The 24658-nt window shown below is 44.3% G+C and overlaps 1 protein-coding gene across 1 annotated transcript in view; it reads right to left on the bottom strand.

Annotated features, from left to right (window-relative positions):
* Positions 1–220: 220 nt before the first annotated feature.
* DRAM2 (DNA damage regulated autophagy modulator 2) overlaps positions 221–24658 on the bottom strand; it is a 253651-nt gene continuing 229213 nt past the window's right edge. Inside the window, exons 6-8 of the mRNA XM_086923092.1 lie at positions 10544–10636; positions 3367–5061; positions 221–3245 (exon numbers count right to left, since the gene is read on the bottom strand). Of these exons, the coding sequence (XP_086779218.1) occupies positions 4951–5061; positions 10544–10636 (204 nt within the window). The 3' untranslated portion in view covers positions 221–3245; positions 3367–4950. The remainder of the gene's footprint in view (positions 3246–3366; positions 5062–10543; positions 10637–24658) is intronic.

The following is a 24658-nucleotide window of genomic DNA, read 5'->3' as shown; positions in this document are numbered from 1 at the left end:
GACCAAGACATTAGCAACTTTATTGTTTACCTTTTTTTTGCAACTTCACTTTTGGTGTCTTCATTTCCTGCTCCAGTGGGCACAACACCATTGTTCAATATATTAGAAAACAGACCAACAGCACATGTTGCAGGCAACAGAATCCAAGCCAAAGCAAAAGAAAAATCCCCAAGTCTACAGAAAAGAGCCACCACATGTGTGCAAATACTACTTCAAACAATTTTAGTTTGGGAAAATAATTTTATTCAAAGAGCAGCATATTGCTTCAAGGCACTATTTGTCATGTATCTGGATTTATAGGAGCACTGCATAGTGAAGATAATGACAATATTTTACAATCATTTTTCTGATTTTCACAGTTTATTTGGCAAACATACACCCTGTAACTATTGGAAAAACATACAAGGGCGAAAAGCTCCTTTCTGAGCAAGGAATGTTTTGAAGAAAGTGTAATTAAAACTATTATCATACATAAATGTATTGCATTGACAATTTCCCAGTCAAGAGATTAAGGAGAGTACAAAATATTAATATTATCTTTTCCCAGCTGAATCAAATGTATATTAGGTAAGTGCTATAAGCGTTAGGTATTACTTTAGATGAAATGACATGATGCGTGCGTTAACACTGGCATACGGCAGCTTCCATATAATAGGTGATTCCTGAACAATTACTGCAAATCACGTAGTTTACAATGTGTTTGCTCATTATGCAGAAAAACCCAAAATACTGATTAGTAGACATTTATTGCAGAAACTCAATGGTCCTAAAAAATATTAAAATCACTACTGAAGAGTTATACACCATTTACAGACAAACAAGACAATTTGCTCGACTGAGTTTATGCTTACTATTGTAGTAAGCCAACTTGATTGCCTGGTATTAGTAGCACAAGTTTTCATTACTTGGTCAATAACCAATAATTCTATTATTTAAAAGGCATTGGTGCTTAGTGTGAAATGCAGGGAGTGTGTAATTGGGTGTAGCACCATGCCAAACGGAATCAGGTGGTGAAGCCTTTAGTGAGGTACCTAAAAATGCAGAGAGTTTATTCTGGACAGCATCAACATTTGTGCAATGAAGATAAGTACAGTGCTGTGGACGTTACCCCTCCAAGCCAATCGACAGTAAAAGATATTTCGAATCAGAGGAATATTGCATAGTATACATTCAAGTACAGGTGCAGTATCTCATGATTAATTCCCCGTCAGTATTTCACTAAAACATACCTAATGTTTACCCACCAAATAATCCTTTCATCAAACATACATTTTGGAACAAATTGCCTCTAAGGCATGTCATGGCACATTATAACATTTATTTGATTTGACTTTAGTACACATATGACAACACTACAAACTGAACACCCTTTTGGCGCTTGCAGTTAATATCAGTTACAGGAGAATCATGGGCTTAACTAAGATTAGGCAGGGCAATGTTTTTAGCAGTAAATAGAAAAGAAGGGAACAGACACAAGATCTCAAGATAAGTTGCACAGAGTTTCACAACTGCGGACTAACCAAACAGTTGGTCCCGTAAGAATTAATGCAATATGGATAAAACGTTGACCTGAGCCTTTGCGTTGAATGGCCTACACTAGACATATCTTCCGATCAAGTGGCATGTTCACAATCTGTTTGGATGCTAGTTGTCTGAGTTCTGTGGCTTTTTCACTATATAATTAGGGCAAATATTTACAAACAGAGTGTTTCACAATTCTAATTATGAGTACACCCACATCTAAATTTCTTCCTATCACTAAGGAGCCGGACTATTGTAGGTTACTATTTCCAAGAAGTAGAAGAGGGGTGAAGGCGACAGTATAATATTTGAATGTAGATTTTGGACATTGAATCATGAGTTTGTTTTGGAACCACTTAACTTCAATGATCCTCCTAGCACTAAATGTTTAATATGCAAATACTGCCATGGGTTCGGACTGGCTTTAGAGTTTGGGTAATAGAATTTTGGGATGCAATTAGGGTAAATTTTTCTTCCCCACCATGTTATCAGAGTGAAATTTATCATATTTGGAAATGTCAACAAAAGAGCAGAGATTTCTCTTCCAAAGTGGCTGTGTCTTATCTTCTATCATAGTAGCCAATTAGGAAACAATTAGGAAATCTTTAGCTACAAACCTACAAGCCCATATCAGATGGTGGTATTTCTACCACAAATGAGGAAACTGAAAGTGTCGCTCCAAAAACTAAAGTACACTGTTAGAGCCGCAATGTATCATTTAATACAACACTTGTGAGCATGAGTCTTCAAACTGGGGGGGGGGTTGGGGGGGGGGCACCTCTAGAGGGGCCCTCAAGTGATCCTTGTAGGGGATTGGGGGGGTGAGATAACCAGGCTCTGGCTTAAAGAAGCTGATAACAGTGCTTTGTTTTAAGCTGGAAAAAAATAGCTTCAGTAAGCCTCTCTGTAATGGGCCATCACTAACATCTTTTGTCATTCATATTCTAGCTGGGAGTATGTGTCAAACGGAAAGGGACTCCAAATATTCTTCAAAAACCCCACCTCCCATTTCTAATAATCACACTGTGAATACATTTACATGTTAGTAGGTTCTGCCTTTCCAGAATAGTATGTTTGGCAATCATGTATTTGATTGCATTTAAAGCAATAAAAGAACTTAACTGCAATGCTTAAATATATCTAGACATATTTAAACACTGACAAATTCAATAGAATAACTGAAAAATTCTGAGGGGCGGCCCAATGATTTTTTTCCCCCCACAGGGGGCACGGCATTAAAAAGTTTGAAGACCAGAGTTTTGGGTTTCTTATGTAGTAACCAAATCAGAGACACAGTTATGCTACAGTCTAGCCCGCTCCTCGATTCTGACTCCGTGCTACATCTTCCAATAATGAGGTGTATGCAATAAACCCATGAATTTGGCTCTACAGGCAAACTCTAATGAATAGAAAGCCCCCCATGAGGGAGAGAAGATAAGTAAAGCCTGGGACGATGGCGGCGGGTCTACACTCCCTTGCACAGTCCTGAAGGGGCCATAAACAGATTGGGTGAAACGCGCTAACTACATATTAGGAGGAGTCCACGTTGACAGTTGGAAAAAATCTATTGATTTAAGGACTACCAGCCTAACTCTTCTGGATTTCCCGCTCATAAACATCAGGCTACGGCCGCAGTTAAAAAGAACTATCTCTTGATGGATTCGGCTTCAAAATACACATTGGGCTGTCTATTTATACACATACGAGGATAGTGTGACTGTTGTCTTAACCCCTTCGATGCTGATGACGAGCTCAGCTCGTCATCAGCTACGGCGCTCGTATGCTGATGGCGAGCTGAGCTTTGAAAAAAGCCGCACACAGAGGGAAAAGCCGCCGCAGCGATGCGGTTAAAGTTCTTGGAAGTAACTTTATAACAAATTGTTGATGTTGATGTATCACTGAAGGAGGCATTTGGACTTAAACGTTTATTTAATAATTATGTATGTGTTATTGCTGACTAAAGAAATCTAATTTATAATGTATCCCTCTGGTGTTACTTTTCTACATGGCTCATTTACCAGCATGTTAGGGACACTTTACATATGTTTGCTTGTAAGTATGGCACCTTTTTCATGCCAATCCTTCATGAAGTAAACTCCAGCAGACATGGTGGGGCATGAGCCACTATAGATCGAGCAGCTGATCAATCACCAGTTATCATCATACATTGATGGAGACATTGGTCAAGTGAGAGGCGCCTTTGCCAGCAATGAGCCTCTGCCAGCAAGATATTTGCCATCTAAGGCCCTATAACAATGGGGGGGATGGATTTGTTAGTACTGTCTTGCCCTACATGGGGCTTATATTATCTGATGAATAAGTCAGTACAGTTCATTAAATAGGAATTTCACAGTGTGGTACCTGATAAAAATGTCATGCAACATAACAGATGGAAGTCTTAGAACCACAGCTTAGCAACAATAAATAGCTCTGAATCCAGTGGTAAATATTTTAGTGACATATTATCTAGTGAATAGTTAATGCCAAAATATTTGATTCTTGGCACTAATCCAGCACGCTTTTAATGGCATACATAATTGGTATTTGATGGCTTATTGGCTCAGATCCCAGATGGAATAGAATCCTAAGTCTATTCATGAACCATTACCATGTAGAACTATTCTCACATATTCACCACTAGCCTCACTAAGGCTACGAAACTAATGTGTCTGGGATATCAAATATCTATAGATTTCTCTCTCTTCAGGTGGTCGTAAAAGATATTGGAACAATAGTAAGGATTTCCCATGCTGCCCCTGCCTATTAGCAGTGACAATTCACACAAATTGATTACAGAAATATAAAAAACCACAGTTATCGTTTACTCATTTCGCGTTTTTGGGAACCCTCCTCCAGTATCTGTATATTCAAAGATTGCTATAAAATAGCAGGCCGTGAAGAGGCTATTTTCTCCCAGCCTAGAAATGTAGGACCTTTGAATTAAATAAGTATATGCTTTTTCATTGAATCCTTCCTTGTAAGTTGTCCACCCCCTCAAAATACCGAAGCTCGCTCCAGCACTCTGTGTTGTAGCTTTCATTTTCTTTGAGGAGACTGACAGTCTCCTAAAGTGGTTCTATTTGTTGAAATAACTAGGAACTTCTTTAAGCTTAATCATCATAGCTGACAATTGCTTTTTTCGTGCTCATGAAAATGGCGCTAATGTGAGGGGTTAGGAAATCTGTCTCTAGACCTGTCCGTGCTTCATACATGCAGAGCATGACTGACATGATCGAAGACCCCAAGTGGCAACCCCTCGCTCCAGCAAGGACAAGCGGCTCCCATTTAAGTTTCAAGGCACTCATTTTAGAACAACAGGACTCGTGCTATTATCTAAAATGTTTTACAAAAAGCAGTAATAAAATTCCTGAGCATTAAAACGGAGATACATTCAATGTCTTCTGTTTAGTGGAATGTGGCCCGCTTCCTTCATATACCTCCAGACATCAGTGGTGTTGACTCATTATATGCAGAGGGGTTTCTTGATGAATGATACAGGTCGGGTCCACTCAAATCCACGTCAACATGCAAGGAGATTTTCTGTAAAATAAACAGTACAATTGGAATACAACATCATGAACGTTTGAGAACACGTCATATTTAGGCCATGTGCATGTTACTGCACAGTGAATTTATTTTAAAACATTTTTATTGATTTTTTTTGCATAAGTACCTCTACAATGCACGTGCAGCACCATACAATTCAAGTAATCAATGTGGAATGTCCTCGTGTGTCAGCGTATCACATACAGTAATGTAAACATCAACAAGAGACATTGGTTCTTTAATATATCTACAACAATTGATAGAGATAACAATTTGAGCTAGCAGGGCAAGTGATGGTGGCAAATGTCTCCCCTAAGGCCACCAGATAAACCTCCACTAATTTAGGAACCAGTATACCCTCGTAGGCATTGTAAAACTTAGCTGGTACACCATTCAGGCCAGTTTTTCTAGGACCCAGCTAAGCCCCATATTGCCACCCACAGTTCTTTATGGGCTTCTGCAACTCCTCTTGGGCTGCTCGATCAACAGTAGATAACTCCAGAACCTCAAGGAATGAGTGTATGTGCGCTCACAGGTTGGGTCATATAAAACTCTGTAGTATGTTGTAAATGTATTGTGTATGTCCATCTGGGTAGGGACCATGTTGGCTGGAGCTTGCCGTACTGCCATGATCGCAATGATGGATTTGCGCTGCGCAGAAGCCAGGCCAGAAGCCGGCCAGCCTTGTCCACCTCTGAATGCATCTTGGCATGGTAGACCCTAAAGTCAAGCCATTGCAACTGAGACACCAATTGAGCATGCCGATCCCTGCCAACTGTGAGGGCTTGTTGTCCCATTGGGGCCTTCCGAGCCCCTGCCTCAAGAGCAGTCAAGGACGCCTCCAATGCTGTTAATTCTCTATGCAGGTCTGTCCGTACCCCCATCATGGTGGTGCAAAGTCCCCGCAAGACTACTTTTAGTGCCTTCCACTCCGTCAGTATGGACGTCCTTTTGCCCTAGTTTTCTGTAAAGTAGTTAGTCAGCATTTCAAGCGTTCTGTTTTCCAGCACGGCCGGCTACAGTCGCCAGGTGGGGAGAGGTGGGCGGGGACCTCTCAAACGTAAGTGTAATAGCAGTGGATTGTGGCCTGAAAAAGTATGACCAAAGTATTCTACAGGCGTTACTTGTGCATGTATTGCCAGTGGACAGAGGATCTGGTCTAACCTGACACCACCGGGGAGGTCAGTAAGGGGGTATGGGAGTGATCCAACCCAGGAACCAGCACTTTGTTGTAGGCTCACCCTAATGCCATGGAATATGCTCCCACTTCGCAAAGAGAACAGTTAGGTGGGCTAAAACGGCCTGCTGCACTATGTTTGGCACATAAATACTCCCCATTAATATCCGAAGGCCATCCAGTTGTCCCTCCATAAACACATAGCATGCCTCAGGGTCAACTTCCAATGCCACAGACCAAAAGGGGACTGCTGGACAGATCCATATTACCGCCACTCTAGCAAATCCAGAATATGTTGTGCTATAGCATTGCCCTCGCCATTTCATTTTTAAATGGACATCCTCTCCACCCGCTATGTGTGTCTCCTGAAGTAGTGCGATGTGTGGCTCACGCCTGCGCAAGTATTGTTAAACTAGATGCTGTTTAAGCGCTGTCCCCATATGTTCCAAGTGAGTACGATGAGATTCATCATAGGGTTATGAAGAAGGGGGCTGGCAGATGGCCCTGTGCCTATAGATAACATGTCTTGTGCCCTGCATAACTATGGAATACAAAATTCCCTACTCTCCTCCCAGGGTATGCGCCAATGGGCAGTCACCCAAACATTGAACCAACAGACCCATTTCGTGGGAAGTCTCCTATTAAGGTCTCATACAAGATCCCTAGTACAGAGGAAGTGGATAGGACCTCCTAAAGGAGTGGGGAAGGCGACCAGCGGTCGATGTCAGCATGCTAACTCCTTTAATACAAGCGGAAGAAGTACCTAAGGAAGAAAAATATATAGAGAAGTAATTGGTCACCAAGCCAACTCCACTAACAGTGCAGTCTGATCCAATATAGTACTAACATTTTGCAATAGGTATAATTCTCTCCAGCATTTTTACAAGAAGGTGGGAATTCGCCACGGTGATCCAATTACCCATTAACAGCATAGCTACCAACAAAATGAGAATGAGCGAGTCAGATCAATAAATCCGCTGTCTGTGGGGTGACGTTCGGTAGGACAAGTGATGCGGTGCTACTGGGTGAGACAAGTGATCTAGTATCTGACTGCACGTCATCAGTGAGCCTGAGCGAAGGGGGAGAACGGTGCTTCATCGCCAGGAGAGTCGCATCGATTATGTTTTTTGATGTTGGTCTTGCATTTGCTACAATAAGTGTGCCTCCTCTGTACAAGACCTTGCTTTCCCACGATCTCGCCATCTCCCAGTACGTTGCTTCTTCTCCATTCCAGCCTGCTGGGTCGGCATGGCTGGGGGGGATTACTCATAGCGCCTCTGTTCTAACCAGTCCTATGAATCCATTGGTTCAGTGAAAAAATAATTGGTTTGGCTGGCAATCACTTTGAGCTTTGCGGGGTATAACAAGTACTTGAGGCCAACTGCCCTCAGACGTTTCTTAACACCCAAGAAGGATACTCATCTATGCTGTCATCAAGGTATAGTCTGGAAATTTGAAGATGAGGGCATTCCCGAACTGTAGAGGACCTGCACCCTGGACCACTCACAGTATAGTCTCTTTGTGAGTTCAGAATGAGAAGCACCACCAGTCTGGAGTGTAATCCACGGCAACCTCCCTGGCCCCATATGTACTCACTCTACCTGATATTGAGGAGAGAGAACCAACAGAGACACCACCTAAGCAAGCCATTGCTCAAAGTAGGAAACTAGATCTGGGCCTTCCGCTTTCTCTGGGAATCTCACAACCAGAAGGCTGTTACAGCGGGAGCGGCCCACGGAATAATTCGCCCTGTTCTTCAGTTCCCACACCCTAGTCATCAATGTGCGAACTTGGCCCTCCAGATCTCTCACAATGGGTTGCAGTTCTCAAAGGCTGCCTTCCGCCTGTGTGACTCGGCCAGCCAGCTGCTTCTGGTCATCTTGCAGTATGTTTAGGTCAATTGCCACTGCGTCTATGTGATTGCGCGGGTCCTGACGCGTTTCCACAATGTCTGCCAGGATTTGGTCAAATTTGCTACCTGAAATGGGTTCCCTGTCCCGTTCCTCTGCTCATCAGGAAGTTCGCTCCTTGGTGACCCAACAAATGTGGTCTAGGCCCCCCTCACCGCCCCATATTTCATAACAGACACCTCAGTCCAAGCAGATCGCCCGGGTTGATGGCAGCAGGCAAAAGAGCAGTCAATCCACCCTCAGTGATAATTCTCAACTCGGTGTAGCAGTGTGATCACAGAGGCCTCTAGATAGAATCCGCTAGCCAAGAGAGGCTATGGGGGGTCCAGACCACTATTATTAGCATTAATATCAGTGAAGGGGGGTGGAAATGAGGTCCAGCACCCCCCACACCTCAATCCTCGCTCCAGTAGCAGCCCAGAACAGCCCATCAGTGGCACTTCCACCACTGCCAGCCACATCACACAATGGTGCCAAGGATGAACCAAGGTGTAAAGGTGTATTCCAGTGCTTTGGGCTGAATCAGATCACCAGTAGGCCCCACTGTGCCAGCTGCCACCATCAAGGGTGTCCCCTAGTAGCCTCACTCATTGCCATCTGTAGACCAGAGGGTCTGCTGCTCAACTTAACCGCCAGCCGTTAGCGGTTCGGCTTGGCGGCAGGATCACATTATTTCAAGCTGCACAGGGACAGGCAGGTCAGCTCCGCCGTCGGGCCTCATCAAGACCCCCGGGTGCTTCACCTGCCGGTCTAACTTCCTGCAGTGAGGACCTGGGCTCAAACGCTGTAGGCTGCCTCCAACTCCCTCCCAGCCATTCAGGCCCTCAATACCGGCCTCCGCATCATCAGGGAGTGGGGGCAAGGTCACAGATGGGCAGGGAGGGATGTCCTCAAGGCCCCGCGCCTCCACAGCAATCCAGCCTGGCTCCCTCTGGTCCCGTCACTTGGCCCGTTCTAGCACACCACGCGACCCTGGCCTGCCAGGTGTGTACCATGGCCCCAGCGCGATGTGCCTCCTTGAGCTCTAAAGGCACTCTGCTGCACTCAGAGCCTGCAGCGGAGGTATTACCGCTGTAGCAGGATGGCTGGCTCCAGATCGGGCTCGGAGCCATCTTGCCGTGGTCGATCACCTTGCATAGTAAATTCATAAGGTGCTATTCAGACACTAAACCTTGATTCTGATTTGTCAAACCTGCTCAAATTTATCATTGAACTATAGTTGCTTTTGAAACTGGCTTACATTAAAGTGCTGATAATATGCCCATGTAACAAAAATAAAGCTACATATTTGTGTGCTTATGTTCACACAACAGATTCCACTTTTATTCCACATATAGGAAATTATTAAAAAAATTCATATACAGGCATAAGAAACCAAGAAATTAAAAGAGACTTACAGCAATGTCATAGCATAACGAATATTTAAAAATGTAAAATTCTTCACTACAATTTTATTTCTCTACAAGATAAAACTCCTTGGTGGTTTGTAATACCCTTAAATGTATAGTAGGTTGCACTTTAACACTTATACAGCCACATGCATCATTGTTGGAATTTGCGATTCCTAAATTGCGAAAATTAAGGAATCGCAATTTAGGAATCGCAAATTCCTATGCATCAAGAAATCGCAAAAGTTTTTGCGATTTCTTAATTTTCCTTATTTGCGATTCCTTAATTGCGAATCGCAAATAAGGAATCGCATTACATTGATTCCTATGGGCCTAGAGGCCCATAGGAATCAATGGGAAGGCATTCTCATTTTGCGAATTCGCAATTAAGGAATCGCAAAATGAGAATGCAATTTCAAGGGTGCAGGGGGGGTCCAAAAGACCCCCCCCCCTGCACCCCTGAAATGTCACGTAAGTACATTTTACTCACACACATGTCCCAAGGGCATGTGTGTGTGTAAAATGTAAGTTTCAAAAATGCATTTATTTGCATTTTTGAAACTTTTCGCAAATTACCATGAAGGTGTACTTCATGGTAATTTTCCCCATCAAAATTGCTAATTCGCAAAAAAAAATATCATGCATAGCATTTAAGAAATTTCAAAATTTGCGATTTCTTAAATGCAATCGCAATTTGAGAAATCGCAAAACATTGCGATTTCTTAAATTGCGATTAATGAAAAATGAATGATGCATCCCAAAAAGTGATTTTGGAATCGCAAACGGCCGAATTTTGCGATTCGCACCGTTTGCGATTCCAAAATCGCTTGATGCATGTGCCCGATATAAACCAAAGTCTTTCTGCATCAGTTGTGTAAGTATTCATTCCATAAAACTGAAGCGAACATTTATTTATTATACAACATGCAAATGCAATTTTATCCCAACTACAGACTACCAGCAAATAATTCCGATCGACCGAGTAGTAAAAATATGACTACCTGAAAATCCTGGATGTAGGTCAAGAAATAACTGTTAAAGGAGAATGCAAGAGACCATTCTGAAATGGTGCTGATGATGTGCAGTGTATAACCCTGGAAAGAAGAGCAAAAAAACTATTAAAGTTTTGGGGACATTCTTGCTGAATATTCATTAGTTTCAACAAAGGCTCAACATGCATACAACCTTCATATGCAACACAGGTTCATTATGTATTCATTGTCCTCTGAAAACTATACGCCATTTTTATTTTAACAGTATTTTTCATGATAATCCATAAAAGATGCAGCAAGGCAACAAATGACGAAACGTTCTGTAATAGTTATGAACTATTTATCTCTGCACACATTGAGTGTAGTGTTCATACTCATACAAGTGTTTACATGGTTGTGTAAACCTGCAGCATGATCCACTGCAGTCTATGTGCTGCAACTACGTCAATGTGACTGATTAAAAGTTGCTTGGTGCTCTTCATCCACCCTCTTCTTTCTTCACTCACTGCTAACTAGCACCACAGATAATGTGTTTTATGAGCCTTTAAGGCCTTTCTTTACGGTCCTACCCCAGGTCTTGCCCCTCTACACTGTATTTAAGTGGACCCTTACTAACTTATTCTATTAAGGGTAATCAGGTGTATATTAGAAAAACCCTTACCACATAGTGTTTTTTCAGCCTTGTCGTGGAGACAGTGCTAGGGTTGTGGCTTTCTGTGCCTCTCCTTTAGGAATATCTCTAAAGTAAATTAATTTCTGAACCCTGTGAATGGCCCTTTGGTAAAAGGGTGTTTGCCTTGTGTTAAGACTCTTCTTTCTTTGTGATTATTGCAATTGTTTCTAATGCCACTGTTGGAAGAATGGCTTATAAAAACGTTTCTTTTGAAGAACAAACTAGCACTAGTTTTATTTGAATACATAAATGTTTTAGTGTCAAAACAGGTTACCCCTTCTGGAGTAGAAGGAAAACTTTCATATTACTATCGGAGTACTTGTAACACTTGTGTATTACCAGCGGCAGCTCCTCCACTACGGCGGAGGAGCATTGCCCCACTGCTTTAAAGCCGTACAAAGGAAAAAATAAAATGATAATAACGGAAAATGAGTATAATTTTATGTTTAGTATTGCAGCTGCTGCAAGATTAGGGCGGTGCAGGACTGGGCACCCGTGACCGTGAGGGAGGAGTGGTCACTGCTGCACCTAGAGTGCGCTTGACTTGCCGGGCGTCTAAGGCCGGCCAAACTGTCATGTGCACTTTGCATGTTCTCCACCCAGACTAAATTACGGCCTGGGGTGGAGATTATACCCAGGCTTCCGGTCTCTGTCTGAGTGCCGAACCACGGCACTCAGACCAATCACAACACTGTATTGCAGCTTTATGATTTGCTTAAGGGAGTCTGGAAGCTTGGGTGGCTCTTGTTCCTGATTCCTGTGGAGGATGTGTAATCCCTAACCCACCTACCCCCTACCAGCAGCCACTGCGTATTACTTTAGAATAGTTTTTCTATTCACTCACAGGGTCTCTAATCCAACCTTAACACAACCACGACCCTTCCATGAAACACTAGCTATAACACTCCCCAATAGGGCACAAAAAAAAGTGAAGATGCTTCATGCGATGCATTCAAGATGTAGTAGTTGCATAAGTTGCAAAACTCAGACGTGGAACCCTACAATGCCTATGATCTAGAGAACAGTGAGCTACCTCTTGAGAACAGTGCAAACATTATGAGCCCATTTTTTCTGAAGCGCCCGAGTGCTTGAAAATCAGGTTGATCGTTGTGTATATTGTCAAAATTATTCTCTGCTTCATTTTGAAAACACAAAGCAATTTGCGAATTCCAAAGGATTTTGTGGGAAACAAGTATTCAGAAAAACCATTTGATAATCTGCACGGGATAAAAGATTATTTTGTGTGAGTTGCAAGACTGGGTCATTGTAGCATCAAGAACTTGCCTAATAACGCAATGGTTTCTCATGGTCTGTCATTCTTTGAATCTTACTTTTATCCCGGGGGTCTTTATAATAGCAACGCTGGCCCCAGCTACAAGAGACCCGACAAAAATGTCACCACAGATAGTTGTGTATTATAGCATTTCGTTTGAGGCTGATGCGTGTACTCCAGTATTACAATACCACATAACATTTTTGGGAGCAAGTGATTTCAGACTGAAGTAGCTGTATTCCTTTCTTGACGATTACAAAAAACACATCCCATCAAAAGTGTCAGCAAACTTAACGAGATAACTGACTTCCAAAGAACACCAATGGCTCTCCCTGCCCAACCCCATCACCTTCGAGATTTTCTGCACCATTCCCAAGGCAAGGAACTCATGCCCTCCACAAAATCTGCTGACCGAGCATAATACCTCTCGTGCAGTATGCATCACTTGCATAACTGAATAGGAATATGCTACTTACCAGTATGCATCTGTTCTTGGCATGTACGGCTGCTGACATTCATATCTGTGCATAGATCGCCGCCTAGTGTTGGGTCCGGATGATTGCACATTGTTGTCCTGGAAGAGTCTTCGAAGTATCACAAGATAGGTGGCTCCTCCCCTGGACTACAGTGCGCATGGGCATCCTCTCCATCCTCACATTGTTTTTCGCCATTGTGGCAGAGATGGAGTATAATACAGTAAGTGACGTCCATGCTAGAGATTAGATCTGAGTGCTACAGCTGCGACAGGCACCGGGGAGGAGGGCGGGCGATATGAATGTCAGCAGCCCTACATGCCAAGAACAGATGCATACTGGTAAGTAGCATATTCCGTTCGAGGCATGTGGGCTGCTGAATTCATATCTGTGCATAGAATGTATAGCAGTCTCTCCCTTAGCGGTGGCTACCCGTGCCAGCTGCAGCAGTCTGAAAAAGAGTTTTGAGAACAGCCTGTCCTACAGCAGCTTGCTGTTTTGAATGTACATCTACACAGTAGTGTTTAGTAAATGTATGTATGGTTGTCCATGTGGCTGCTCTACATATTTCTTCTAGAGGAATGTTTCCTAGGAAAGCCATGGATGCCCCTAACTTGCGTGTTGAATACGCTCTTGGGGGAACTGTTAATGTGCGTTTAGCTTTCTGATAACAAATTTGTATGCACTTAACAATCCATCTGGCTATACCTGATTTGGAAATGGGGTTGCCTTTGTGCTGTGGTGAAAAGGCAACAAACAGTTGCTTAGTTTTCCTGAAAGGTTTTGTCCTATCTATATAGTACAGGAGAGCTCTCTTAACGTCTAGTGTATGTACAGCTCTTTCTGCCACTGAATCTGGATTTGGGAAGAACACTGGCAGTTCTATTGTTTGATTGATGTGAAACTGGGATACCACCCTTGGCATAAATTTAGGGTTTGTACGTAGCACTACCCTATTTGCGTGAATTTGGATGAATGGTCCCTGAATAGTTAGGGCTTGCAGCTCACTAACTCTTCTAAGTGATGTAATCGCCACTAAGAAAGCCACTTTCCACGTTAGGAATTGTATTTCACACGAGTGTAGAGGTTCAAAAGGTGGTCCCATCAGTCTGGTTAGAACCACGTTCAGGTTCCAGACAGGTGAAGGTGGGTGTCTTGGAGGAATCACTCGTTTGAGTCCCTCCATGAAAGCTTTAATAGCAGGCACTCTGAAGAGTGAAAGGTGCTGCCTGTTTTGAAGATAAGCTGCCACCGCAGCTAAATGTATACGTATGGAACTGTAGGCTAGATTGCATCTGTGTAAATGTAACAGATAACATATGATGTTTTGAGTTGATGCATCTAGTGGATTTATGTCATTATTGGTACAATAAATGACAAATCGTTTCCACTTTGCCGCATAGCATGCTCTGGTTGTAGGTCTTCTTGCCACCTTGATAATAATCATACAGTCAGTAGGCAAGTTTAGGTAACCAAACTCTATGACCTCAGGAGCCAGATCGCAAGGTTCAACTGTTGCGGATCTGGGTGCTGAATGCCTCCATGGCTCTGTGTTAAAAGACTGGGTGTTAGTCGCAGCCTTTGATGAGGCACCACGGAAAGTTCTAGGAACGTGGTGTACCACGGTTGCCTCGCCCACGTTGGAGCAACTAGGATGAGTGTCATTGAGTGTTGTCGCAGTTTGCGTGCCACTAGTGGTATGAGCGGGGCTGGGGGAAAAGCGTACGCAAACCTGCCTGACCAGTTCATCAATATCGCATTGCCCTGAGACTGCGGATGTGGAAACCTGGCAGCGAAGCTTTGGCATTTTGCGTTTTCCCTTGTGGCGAACAGGTCTATCTCTGGGTGACCCCACTGCTGGAAGTACGGTTGTAGCACTGAGGGATGCATCTCCCACTCGTGCATCTGGTGGCTGTGTCTGCTGAGCAGATCCGCCATCTGGTTGTCCTTGCCTGGGAGATGTTCCGCCATGAGGAATATGTTTCTCTGAATGGCCCACTTCCACATGCTTTGCGCTAGATGTGACAACTGTGGAGAGTGTGTCCCTCCCTGCTTCTGTATGTAGTACATGGCAGTTATTTTTTCCGTCCGGATCAACACGACTTTGTTGCACAAATGTACCTTGAACGCCTTCATTGCCATAAAGATTGCCATCAGTTCCAGCAGGTTGATGTGCATCTTCTTTTGCTGTGTCGTCCATAGTCCCTGCACTGTGTAATGGAGGACATGCACTCCCCATCCCAGGAGAGATGCGTCCGTTGTAAGCACTATTTGTGGGACAGGCTCTTGGAACGGTTGTCCCCTGTAAAGGTTATGTGGGTTCCACCAATGCAGAGAGTTGTATGCGCGACCGGTCACCAACACTAGGGGGCATATTACCAAGCAATAGCGATAATTATCGCTATTGCTTGGTTAGAGACAAAAATTTACTGCTGAGCTGCGGCGATTTTTATCGCAGATAAACCTTGGTATTACCAAAGTTTATCGCAAATGCGATAAAAATCGCCCGCAATGCATGAATATCGCTGAAAAGTCAGTGATATTCATGCATTACCGAGCTAATGTTCTTAGCCATGTTATCCACCTCCCATTGGATAACATGGCTAAGAACTGCTCAGGGCAGGTGTTAGCTTTTGGAGATATTCGCGCTTAGCGCGAATATCTCCATAAGTTGGTAATAGGAGATAGCGATGTTAGTGACTGTTTCCAGTCGCTAACATCTTGGCACGCCCACTTTGCATATCATTAGTGATAAATATCACTGACATGCAAAGTGGGGCCCAAGATGGTCGCTATCTCCTACTAGCTGTCACTAACTGGTGTTAGCGACAGCTAGGTAATAGGGAGATCATTTTATCTCCGCTTTCTTGGCTTTTAAAGCCAAAAAAGCGGAGATAAACCCCTTGATAATATGCCCCAAGGTCTTTTAATTGTCCTTGAGCCTGGTTCCACTGCCGTGCTAAGCACTCCTGAAGCGGACGCATGTGTAGTCTCGTGTGAGGGACTAAGAAGATGCAGGAGGCCATCATGCCTATCAACTGCATAAACACCCGTGCTGGGAGCGAGTGTTGAGGTCTGAATTTCTGAATCAGTAATTGAATGCTGTTGATTCTTGCTGAGTTTGGCTGTGCTTTTGCTGCCAGAGTGTCTATTGTCGCCCCCAAGTACTGTTGTACGTGGGCGGGTTGAAGATGAGACTTTGGGTAGTTTAATGAGAATCCGAGGCTGTGTAGGAGGTGAATAGTGCGGGACATGTGGCTGGCACATTGCTGGGCCGACTTTGCTTGGATAAGCCAGTCGTCCAGATATGGATAGACGTAAATATGCTGTCTCCGTAGGTGCGCAGCTACTGTCGCTATACACTTGGTAAACACACTGGGGGCTGTTGTCACCCCAAAAGGCAGGACCTTGAACTGGTAGTGCTGATTCTGTATGGTAAACCTGAGATATTTCCTGTGTGCCGGATGTATAGGTATGTGGAAATATGCGTCTTTGAGGTCTAGTGTTGCGAGGAAATCTCCCTGACTGAGTAATGGTAGAACCTGCTGTAATGTGAGCATGTGAAAATGTTCTGACAAGATGTATTGGTTTAGGGGCCTGAGGTCCAGTATTGGCCTGAGAGACCCGTCCTTTTTGGGAATTAAGAAGTACAGCGAGTAAACCCCTGTACCCAGTTGTTCTATAGGTACGAGTTCTATGGCCCCTTTTTACAGCATGCTGATGACCTCTTGCTGCAATAAGTGTTTGTGCTCTGCGGACATAGGACGGTGTCTTGGGGGTATGTTGGGTGGAGTGGAGGTTAGCTCTAGACAATAGCCGTACTGGATAAGTTGTCTCACCCACCTGTCTGTGGTAATGCTTTCCCAGACTGGCAGGAACTGCTGTAATCGTCCCCCGACCGGTGTTACATGGTCTGGGGGCAGTGACAAGACGTCACTGTTTAGTATTGGCGGAGGATCTGGTGTTGTTATTCCCTCGTCCTCTGCCTTTGCTGCTGTTGCCACAGTATCCACCTCTATTATTTTTACTATAGGTGGTCTGCGTGCTCCCTTTATTGTATGGAGTCTGCTGAGATGCCTGGCCTCGTGTAGCTCCTCTGTTACCGGAGCGACGAAAGGAGCCTCCTATGAATTGTTGTGACTGCAAAGCACCCATAGACTTGGCTGTCTCTGTGTCTTTTTTAATCTTTTCTAATATTGTGTCCACATCAGGACCAAATAAATAATCAGGGTTCCCGGGTTGATTTATTAATGTGGTTTGAATCTCCGGTTTGAATCCAGAGATGCGTAACCACGTATGTCTCCTGAGCATGACACTTGTATTGATGGCCCTGGCTGCGGTGTCTGCTGCATCTAGCGCACATTTAATGGATGCGTTAGATATGAGTTTTCCCTCTTGTATTAGTGTTTCTGCTCCCTCCTTGTAGGCATCTGGCAAATGTTGTAGCAGTTGCTCCAGTGTGTCATAATGAGCCCTATTGTATCTGGCTAATAGGGCTTGCGTATTAGAAATCCTCCATATATTAGCTGCTTGAGCAGCCACCCTTTTTCCAGAAGCTTCTAATATCTTAGACTCCTTGTCTGGAGGAGGAGCATCACCAGTGGTTTGTGAGTTGGCACGCTTCCGAGCATTTGACACTACCAAAGAGTCCAATGGCAGCTGTCCCTTAATATATGTGGGGTCCACAGGTGCCGGTCTGTATTTTCTTTCGATTCTGGGGTTAACAACCCTTGCTCTTGTGGTTTCCTTGAAAATGTCTCCTGCGTGTTTAAGGACACCTTTCAACATTGGCAATGTTTTGACTGATTTCTCTGAAGTGGAGAAAGTGTCGAATAGGAAGTCCTCTTCAATTGGGTCAGCATGCATTTCCACATCATGATTGTGTGCTGCCCTTTCTATTAATGCGTTAAACGCAGCTGTATCCTCTGTTGGTGAAGTCTTGACAGGATAAGAAGGAGTGTCAGGAATAGTTTGTGACTCCCCCTGGTCAACAGGGTCTGTCCAGGCCTGAGTCTGGTCATCCTGATCCGTGTCTGCAGGGTAATTAAATTCTTCATTGTAGTCATACTCCATATCCTCATTAGAGCGTGTGGGTGAGTATGCAGAAGTGTCCTGGCCATGGTATCTTACAGTCTCAAAAAGGACAGGTGATGTGGAAGAATCCCTTTTCTTTTTGAGTGGAATTTTATAGTTTTCAAGAGGATTGTCTGACCTGATCTTCCTCTGATAAATAGTAAGTCTGCCAGAGTCGGAGTCGATATGTAGCTTCGACTGGTCATCATAGGAGGGCTCTTGGTACACCACGTCCTCTTCTAGAGAATGACTCCTTTTCCCTATCGACACCTTCTTGGATGGTTCGATACCCGTTTTCGGATCGAATGCCTTAGGCCGTGCAGTCGGGGGGCAGTCCGAATTTTATCGGTGGCATAGTCTTTGCAGACAGACTGACCTTCTTTGGGTCCGGCATCGTTATTGGTCCGACCGACTTTGTCTTTTCGCCAATATGTTTTTGGCTTTGCGTCGACTTAGGCGCCTGTTGCTTAGGAGTCGCGCTCTTCTGCCTCGACTCAACGTGCTCCTTCGAGCCGCTCTTGGACTTCGGCTCGAGGCCTTTGACGAACTGTGGCCTGTCGACTTGTTGCTTCGGATCGAGAACCTTCCGAGACTCGAGTCCCTTATTTGTGTCGCTGTCCGTCGACGCCGACCTTGTCGGTTCAGCGTGCTTGACTTTAGTCATGGACTTTAGCGTATTGATCTTCGGTTCGACACCCTTTGTTTGTGACCCCGCAGGGTCGTCGACACTTTTCTTCCCTGTGGAATCCGATGGTTTCGAACTCTTCGATCCGAAGACTGTCTGTCTCCAGCAGTTTCGGTTTCGTTTTCGACTCCATGGCTTTCGGTTTCGATTTACCTAGTGACTGGTAATGTTCGACCGATGACTCATGTGATATTTTCTTAGCCGGGCAGATACGCGGGGCTATAGAATGTTCGTCATGATCTTGGCTAAGGACTTCTGGTGATGCCATGACCTGAGCCCTTGGAAGTCTTTCAGTGTCCGTTCTGGGCCCCTTACTCACTGGTGGGCCTGGTTCATCGCTCGAGTCATCATCGACGGCTCCGATGGGTGATGCGTCGTCCCTTACCTCGACGACGTTTTCATCCTCGACGTTTTCTTCGTCGTTTTCATAATAGTTGGAGTCATGCTCCGAACCGGGATCCGACTGCTGTTCTGGATCCTCAGTGTCGACGACCTCCTTGTCTTCTTCATCGAAGATATTCACCGGGTCGGGCGCTGGCTTCGTCATCGTCTGCCTTGCTGCGCGTCGAAGTCTGAGCGTCTTCTTCGACCTGAATTGATCACAAGCTAGACAGTTGGCCTCATTGTGCTCCGGAGATAGGCACTTGTTGCACACCGGGTGTAAATCGATGTGTGGGTACTTAGAGTTGCAAAGGGGGCATCGTTTGAACGGGCTCCGTTCCATCGACGATCGGGCCTCTGGTGTCGAAAAGGCCACGCGGCTCTCTTCGACGTCCTGCTTGAAAAGAAGTGGAACAAAGTACTCGGCACCGATCGAAATAACAATACCGACGACCCCGAAGGCCTTTTGGCCTTTAGAAAAGTTTCCGAACTTGAGTAAAGAAAGTACATCCGAATCCAATGGCGGAAAAAAACTATCTGAGGATGGAGAGGATACCCATGCGCACTGTAGTCCAGGGGAGGAGCCACCTATCTCGTGATACTTCGAAGACTCTTCCAGGACAACAATGTGCAATCATCCGGACCCAACACTAGGCGGCGATCTATGCACAGATATGAATTCAGCAGCCCACATGCCTCGAACATTAGAAATTTCAGGAAGATCAGAAGCCAACGACTCCGCAGCTATGCCCCAAGATTGTTGAACTCCATCAGAGACCACATTCAACAGGTTCCATCCCTTCTACAGTCCTGCAAGGGGCTACAACTCGACCTGGTCAAGCAACACCTTACAACAGGGCAGTCACCCTGATGCCACCCAATCCCGGGACAGTTCCCACTCTTGCTGCTTTCCTCTCGACCCACTCTCCCATCTGCAACTCTACCATTCCCTTCACTCCCCCAACCCTCTCTCCGTGAGGTTAAAACCTGAACCCATTCCCTCTCTCCTGTAAACCTTCGCCAACAGTGCTATATTCCTGCACTCCCTCTCTTTCTGCACTACCCACTATAAACCACCCATTGCATTCTACAGTTGTGTAGCTAGCACTGCAGCATATTACTAACTTGCTCAGAAGTAAGAATGCGCACCTCATCTGTAAGCCACAGGGTTGCCAGGAGATGCTACATATTCACATTACTCCAGGGAGAATATGCTTGCGTTGTTAGAAAGAAGTGACCTGGTAAGGGAAAGTGATTTGGCCGTAATCAGCTTGGCATGGCTCGATGAGGTAGGACATGATTTTATAGAATGCTTAAGTAAGAGAGATGCACTATTTTACATGAGTACACTCCCTCAACAAAGATGGGAGATTCTGTCCCTATTACAGGAAGATGTTATATTATGTATATTTTTATACGCACTATCCGTGAAGGTATTCAGGCGCTTAGCAGGTGAGTGAGGATAGCCTCGAAGGGATTTAGTCAAAGAGCCAAGTCTTCAGTTTCTTGCAGAATTCAAGAGGGGATGAGGAGGCTCTCATCTGGTGTGCAAGGTTATTTCATGCTTTAGGGGGTATGTATGAGAGTGCGCAACCTTCTGATCTACTTTAACATATGCGTGAGATGTGTGCTAGCAAGACTCTGGCGGAGCTTGGAGGTTTGGTGATACTGCAAGTCATTGTTCAGATAGGCAGGGTCTGTATTGTGTAGTGCTTTGTATGTGTGAGTGAGAAGATTGTACCACCACTTATGTATCAGGAGCTAGTGAAGTTCCCAAATCTTTTTCAGCTCCTGAAGGTGTGGAAGCAGGGCATGACGACTACGTTGACCTAGGCGGACATGTCCCGCTTGCTGTTGATAATAATTCCAGGTTCCTTACTTGTGTGCTGAGTGGTAAATCTGAAGTCTGAAGGCCACCAGGCAGAGTCCCATGGTGAGGCATCTTTTTAGAAAACCCCCTCTTCAGTTTCGTCCGTGTTTAGCTTAAGGCAGTTATACTTCATACAGGTGGCCACTTTGGTTATTTAAAAACTGTTCTTAGGGCTGGGTTGGTTCCCCTAGAGGAACATTATCAGTTGCATGTTGTCAGTGTATGTGACCCCAGTTGGGTCATGTAGATGTTGAAGAGGGTCGGGCTGAGCGAAGAACCCTGCTAGACTCTGCAAATGATTTCCCCAGAGTTTGGGGGCATGTTGTGAGAAAGGTGCAGTTTAATTGGTGGGCGGGTCCTGGGATACACTCCTTGTGAAGTAATTTGGTAAAATTGGGATGCAAGACTGTGCAAAAGGCTGCAGAGAGTTGAGTGGTTTCTCCTCAATCGAAGATCATTTATTTATCGCCATTGCTGCAATAACGGCTGTCTCTGTACTGTGGTTTGGTATGAATCCTGGCTGCGTGGTGTCAAGGATATGGCGTTGGCTAGGTGGTCAGAGAGGCTTCTATTGATGGCTTCTTCTGAGATCTTGATTGGGTATGGTAGAAGGGAGATCGGACAGTAGTTCACAAGCTTAGTAGGTGTCAGCTGAGGGCTTGAGGGCATTGGCAGCTGCATGATTCCAGGCATACAGGAAGGGGGATGTGTTTACAGAGGTGTTGGAAACTGGAGTGAATGCTTTGCAGATGGAGGCTGAAACTTTTTTGAAAACATGGTTGGGGCAAGGGCCTCACAGTGCCATGAAGTGGACGGTTTTGATCTGTTCTGTTGTTTCCTCTTTGGTGATGATGTTCTGTTAGGTCAGGGTGTTGCCTTTGTCCGATGTTGGAAGACTTATTGCAAGTTTGATGGGGGTCCAGCTGTGGGTTGAAGTTTAAGCATATGGTTGTGATTTTGTTGCAGTAAAAAAGCCTGAGAGGTCGCTGTCCAGTTCTTTGGTTGGGGAACCGTATAAAGTCATGTCAAGTTCAAGTTCAAGAATTTATATAGCGCACTACTCACCCAGAGGGTCTCAAGGCGCTTGGGGAGGGGGGTTCATTATTTATCGAATAGCCAGGTTTTAAGTTCTTTTCTGAAGGCGATGTGGTTCTGTGTAAGGCGGAGGTGAGTGGGGAGTGAGTTCCAGGTCTTGGCCGCCAAGTAGGAGAAGGATCTACCTCCCATGGTGGATCTTTGGATACGCGGAACTGCGGCAAGGCCTTGATTGGAGGATCTCAGTTGGCGGGTGGGTGTGTAGAAGGATAGTCGAGTGTTGAGGCATTCGGGACCTAGTTTGTAGAGGGCCTTTTGTGCGTGGGTGAGGAGACGGAATGTTATTCTCTGGTGGACGGGAAGCCAGTGGAGGTCTTTCAGGTGGCCGGTAATGTGATCTTGGCGAGGGATGTCCAAAATGAGTCTCGCTGATGCGTTTTGGATGCGTTGGAGTTTTTTCTGTAATTTGGCTGTAATTCCGGCGTAGAGGGTGTTTCCGTAGTCTAGTCGACTCGTAACCAGTGCGTGGGTGACAGTCTTTCTTGTCTCGGCGGGGATCCAGTGGAAGATTTTTTTGAGCATACGAAGTACGTTGAAGCAGGAGGATGAGACGGCTTTGACTTGATTGGTCATCGAGAGTGAAGAGTCTAGGATGAAGCCAAGGTTACGTGCGTGGTCCGTGGGTATGGGTGCTGAGCCCAGATCCGAAGGCCTCCATGAGTCGTCCCAGGCAGAGGGGGTTGATCCTAGGATGAGCACTTCCGTTTTGTCTGAGTTAAGTTTAAGGCGGCTGTCTTTCATCCATACGGCTACTTCTTTCATGCCTTCGTGAAGATTGGTTTTGGCGGTGTTGGGGTCTTTGGTGAGGGAGAGGATCAGCTGGGTGTCGTCTGCGTAGGAGATGATGTTGAGGTTGTGCTGACGCGCGATGGAAGCGAGTGGACTCATGTAAACGTTGAAGAGGGTGGGACTGAGTGATGATCCTTGTGGTACACCGCAGATGACTTCGGTGGCCTCTGATTTGAACGGGGGAAGTCGGACTCTCTAAGTTCTCTCAGCTAGGAACGAGATGATCCAGTCCAATGCTTTTCCTTTTATGCCAATGTTGCTGAGGCGTTGTATGAGTGTGCTGTGACAAACAGTGTCGAATGCGGCGGAGAGGTCGAGTAGAATGAGGGCCACTGTTTCTCCGTTGTCCAGTAGTGTTCGGATGTCGTCTGTTGCTGCGATGAGGGCGGTTTCAGTGCTGTGTTTCGCTCGAAAGCCGGACTGTGAAGGGTCGAGGGAGTTGTTGGATTCGAGGAAGGCGGCGAGTTGGCTATTGACGGCTTTCTCAATGACTTTGGCCGGGACTGTGCTTTCCCCTCAACAGGATGACTGGATGGATCTATGACAAAATATCGATTACAAAAATATCTACCTACAAAAATATCGCAACAAAAATATCGACATCCTATCTCTAACAAGGTAAGTACAAAAATATCAAAAATAAAATATTGATGTCCAAAATATCGTTTTAAAAAACAATATCGTTTTTTAAAATAAAAAAAATAAATGTAATATAAACAAAATAATACTTATAAATGTAATAAACATAGTTAAAAATATATTTTATTTTAAATTAATAAATAATTTAATAATAAACAAATAATAATATAGATATAATACATAGTACCAGAGAGTGCAACAGTAGGGAAAGTGTTGGATAGCGTAGGTGTAAAAATTACTATTCCAACTCCAGAGAGTGTACAGTAGGAAAAGTGTTGGATAACGTAGGGGTAACAATTACTATTCCCACTCCAGAGAGTGCAACAGTAGGGAAAGTGTTGGATAGTGTAGGGGTAAAAATTACTATTCCAACTCCAGAGAGTGCAAGAGTAGGGAAAGTGTTGGATAGCGTAGGGATAAAAATTACTATTCCCACTCCAGAGAGTGCAACAGTAGGGAAAGTGTTGGATAGCGTAGGGGTAAAAATTACTATTCCAACTCCAGAGAGTGCAACAGTAGGGAAAGTGTTGGATAGCGTACGGGTAAAATTACTATTCCAACTCCAGAGAGTGCAACAGTAGGGAAAATGTTGGATAGCGTAGGGGTAAAAATTACTATTCCCACTCCAGAGAGTGCAACAGTAGGGAAAGTGTTGGATAGCGTACGGGTAAAATTACTATTCCAACTCCAGAGAATGCAACAGTAGGGAAAGTGTTGGATAGCGTAGGGTTAAAATTCCTATTACAACTCCAGAGAGTGCAACAGTAAGGAAAGTGCTGGATAGTGGAGGGGTAAAAATAAAATACTTATAAATAAATTTATCTTTTAAAATAATAAAAAACGTAACTATTAAATAAATATAAACCATTTACAAATACCAATACATAATTATTAAAAACATGATTAGCAATAAATAAGTAACTAAAAAAATTAATAATAAATACCACTTAATAATAATTAATAACCAATTAATAATTAATTAAAAAAAATATAATTAACAAAACATTATTACTTAATTACATTTAAATTACTTCCCACCCTATTCTCCTATAAACCCACAACCCGCTACAGAACATAATTATCAAGTAATCAATTAATACAAATAAATTACCAATTAATTAAAATTAATTACCAATTAATTAAAATGTATTTATAATTCCTAATAATTAATAA

The sequence above is a fragment of the Lissotriton vulgaris genome, chromosome 5 (assembly GCF_964263255.1).
Source record: "Lissotriton vulgaris chromosome 5, aLisVul1.2, whole genome shotgun sequence".
NCBI classification, from domain to species: Eukaryota; Metazoa; Chordata; class Amphibia; order Caudata; family Salamandridae; genus Lissotriton; species Lissotriton vulgaris.
Note: the sequence above shows the minus strand (reverse complement) of the source record. Positions and strands in the feature narration are given on the sequence as shown.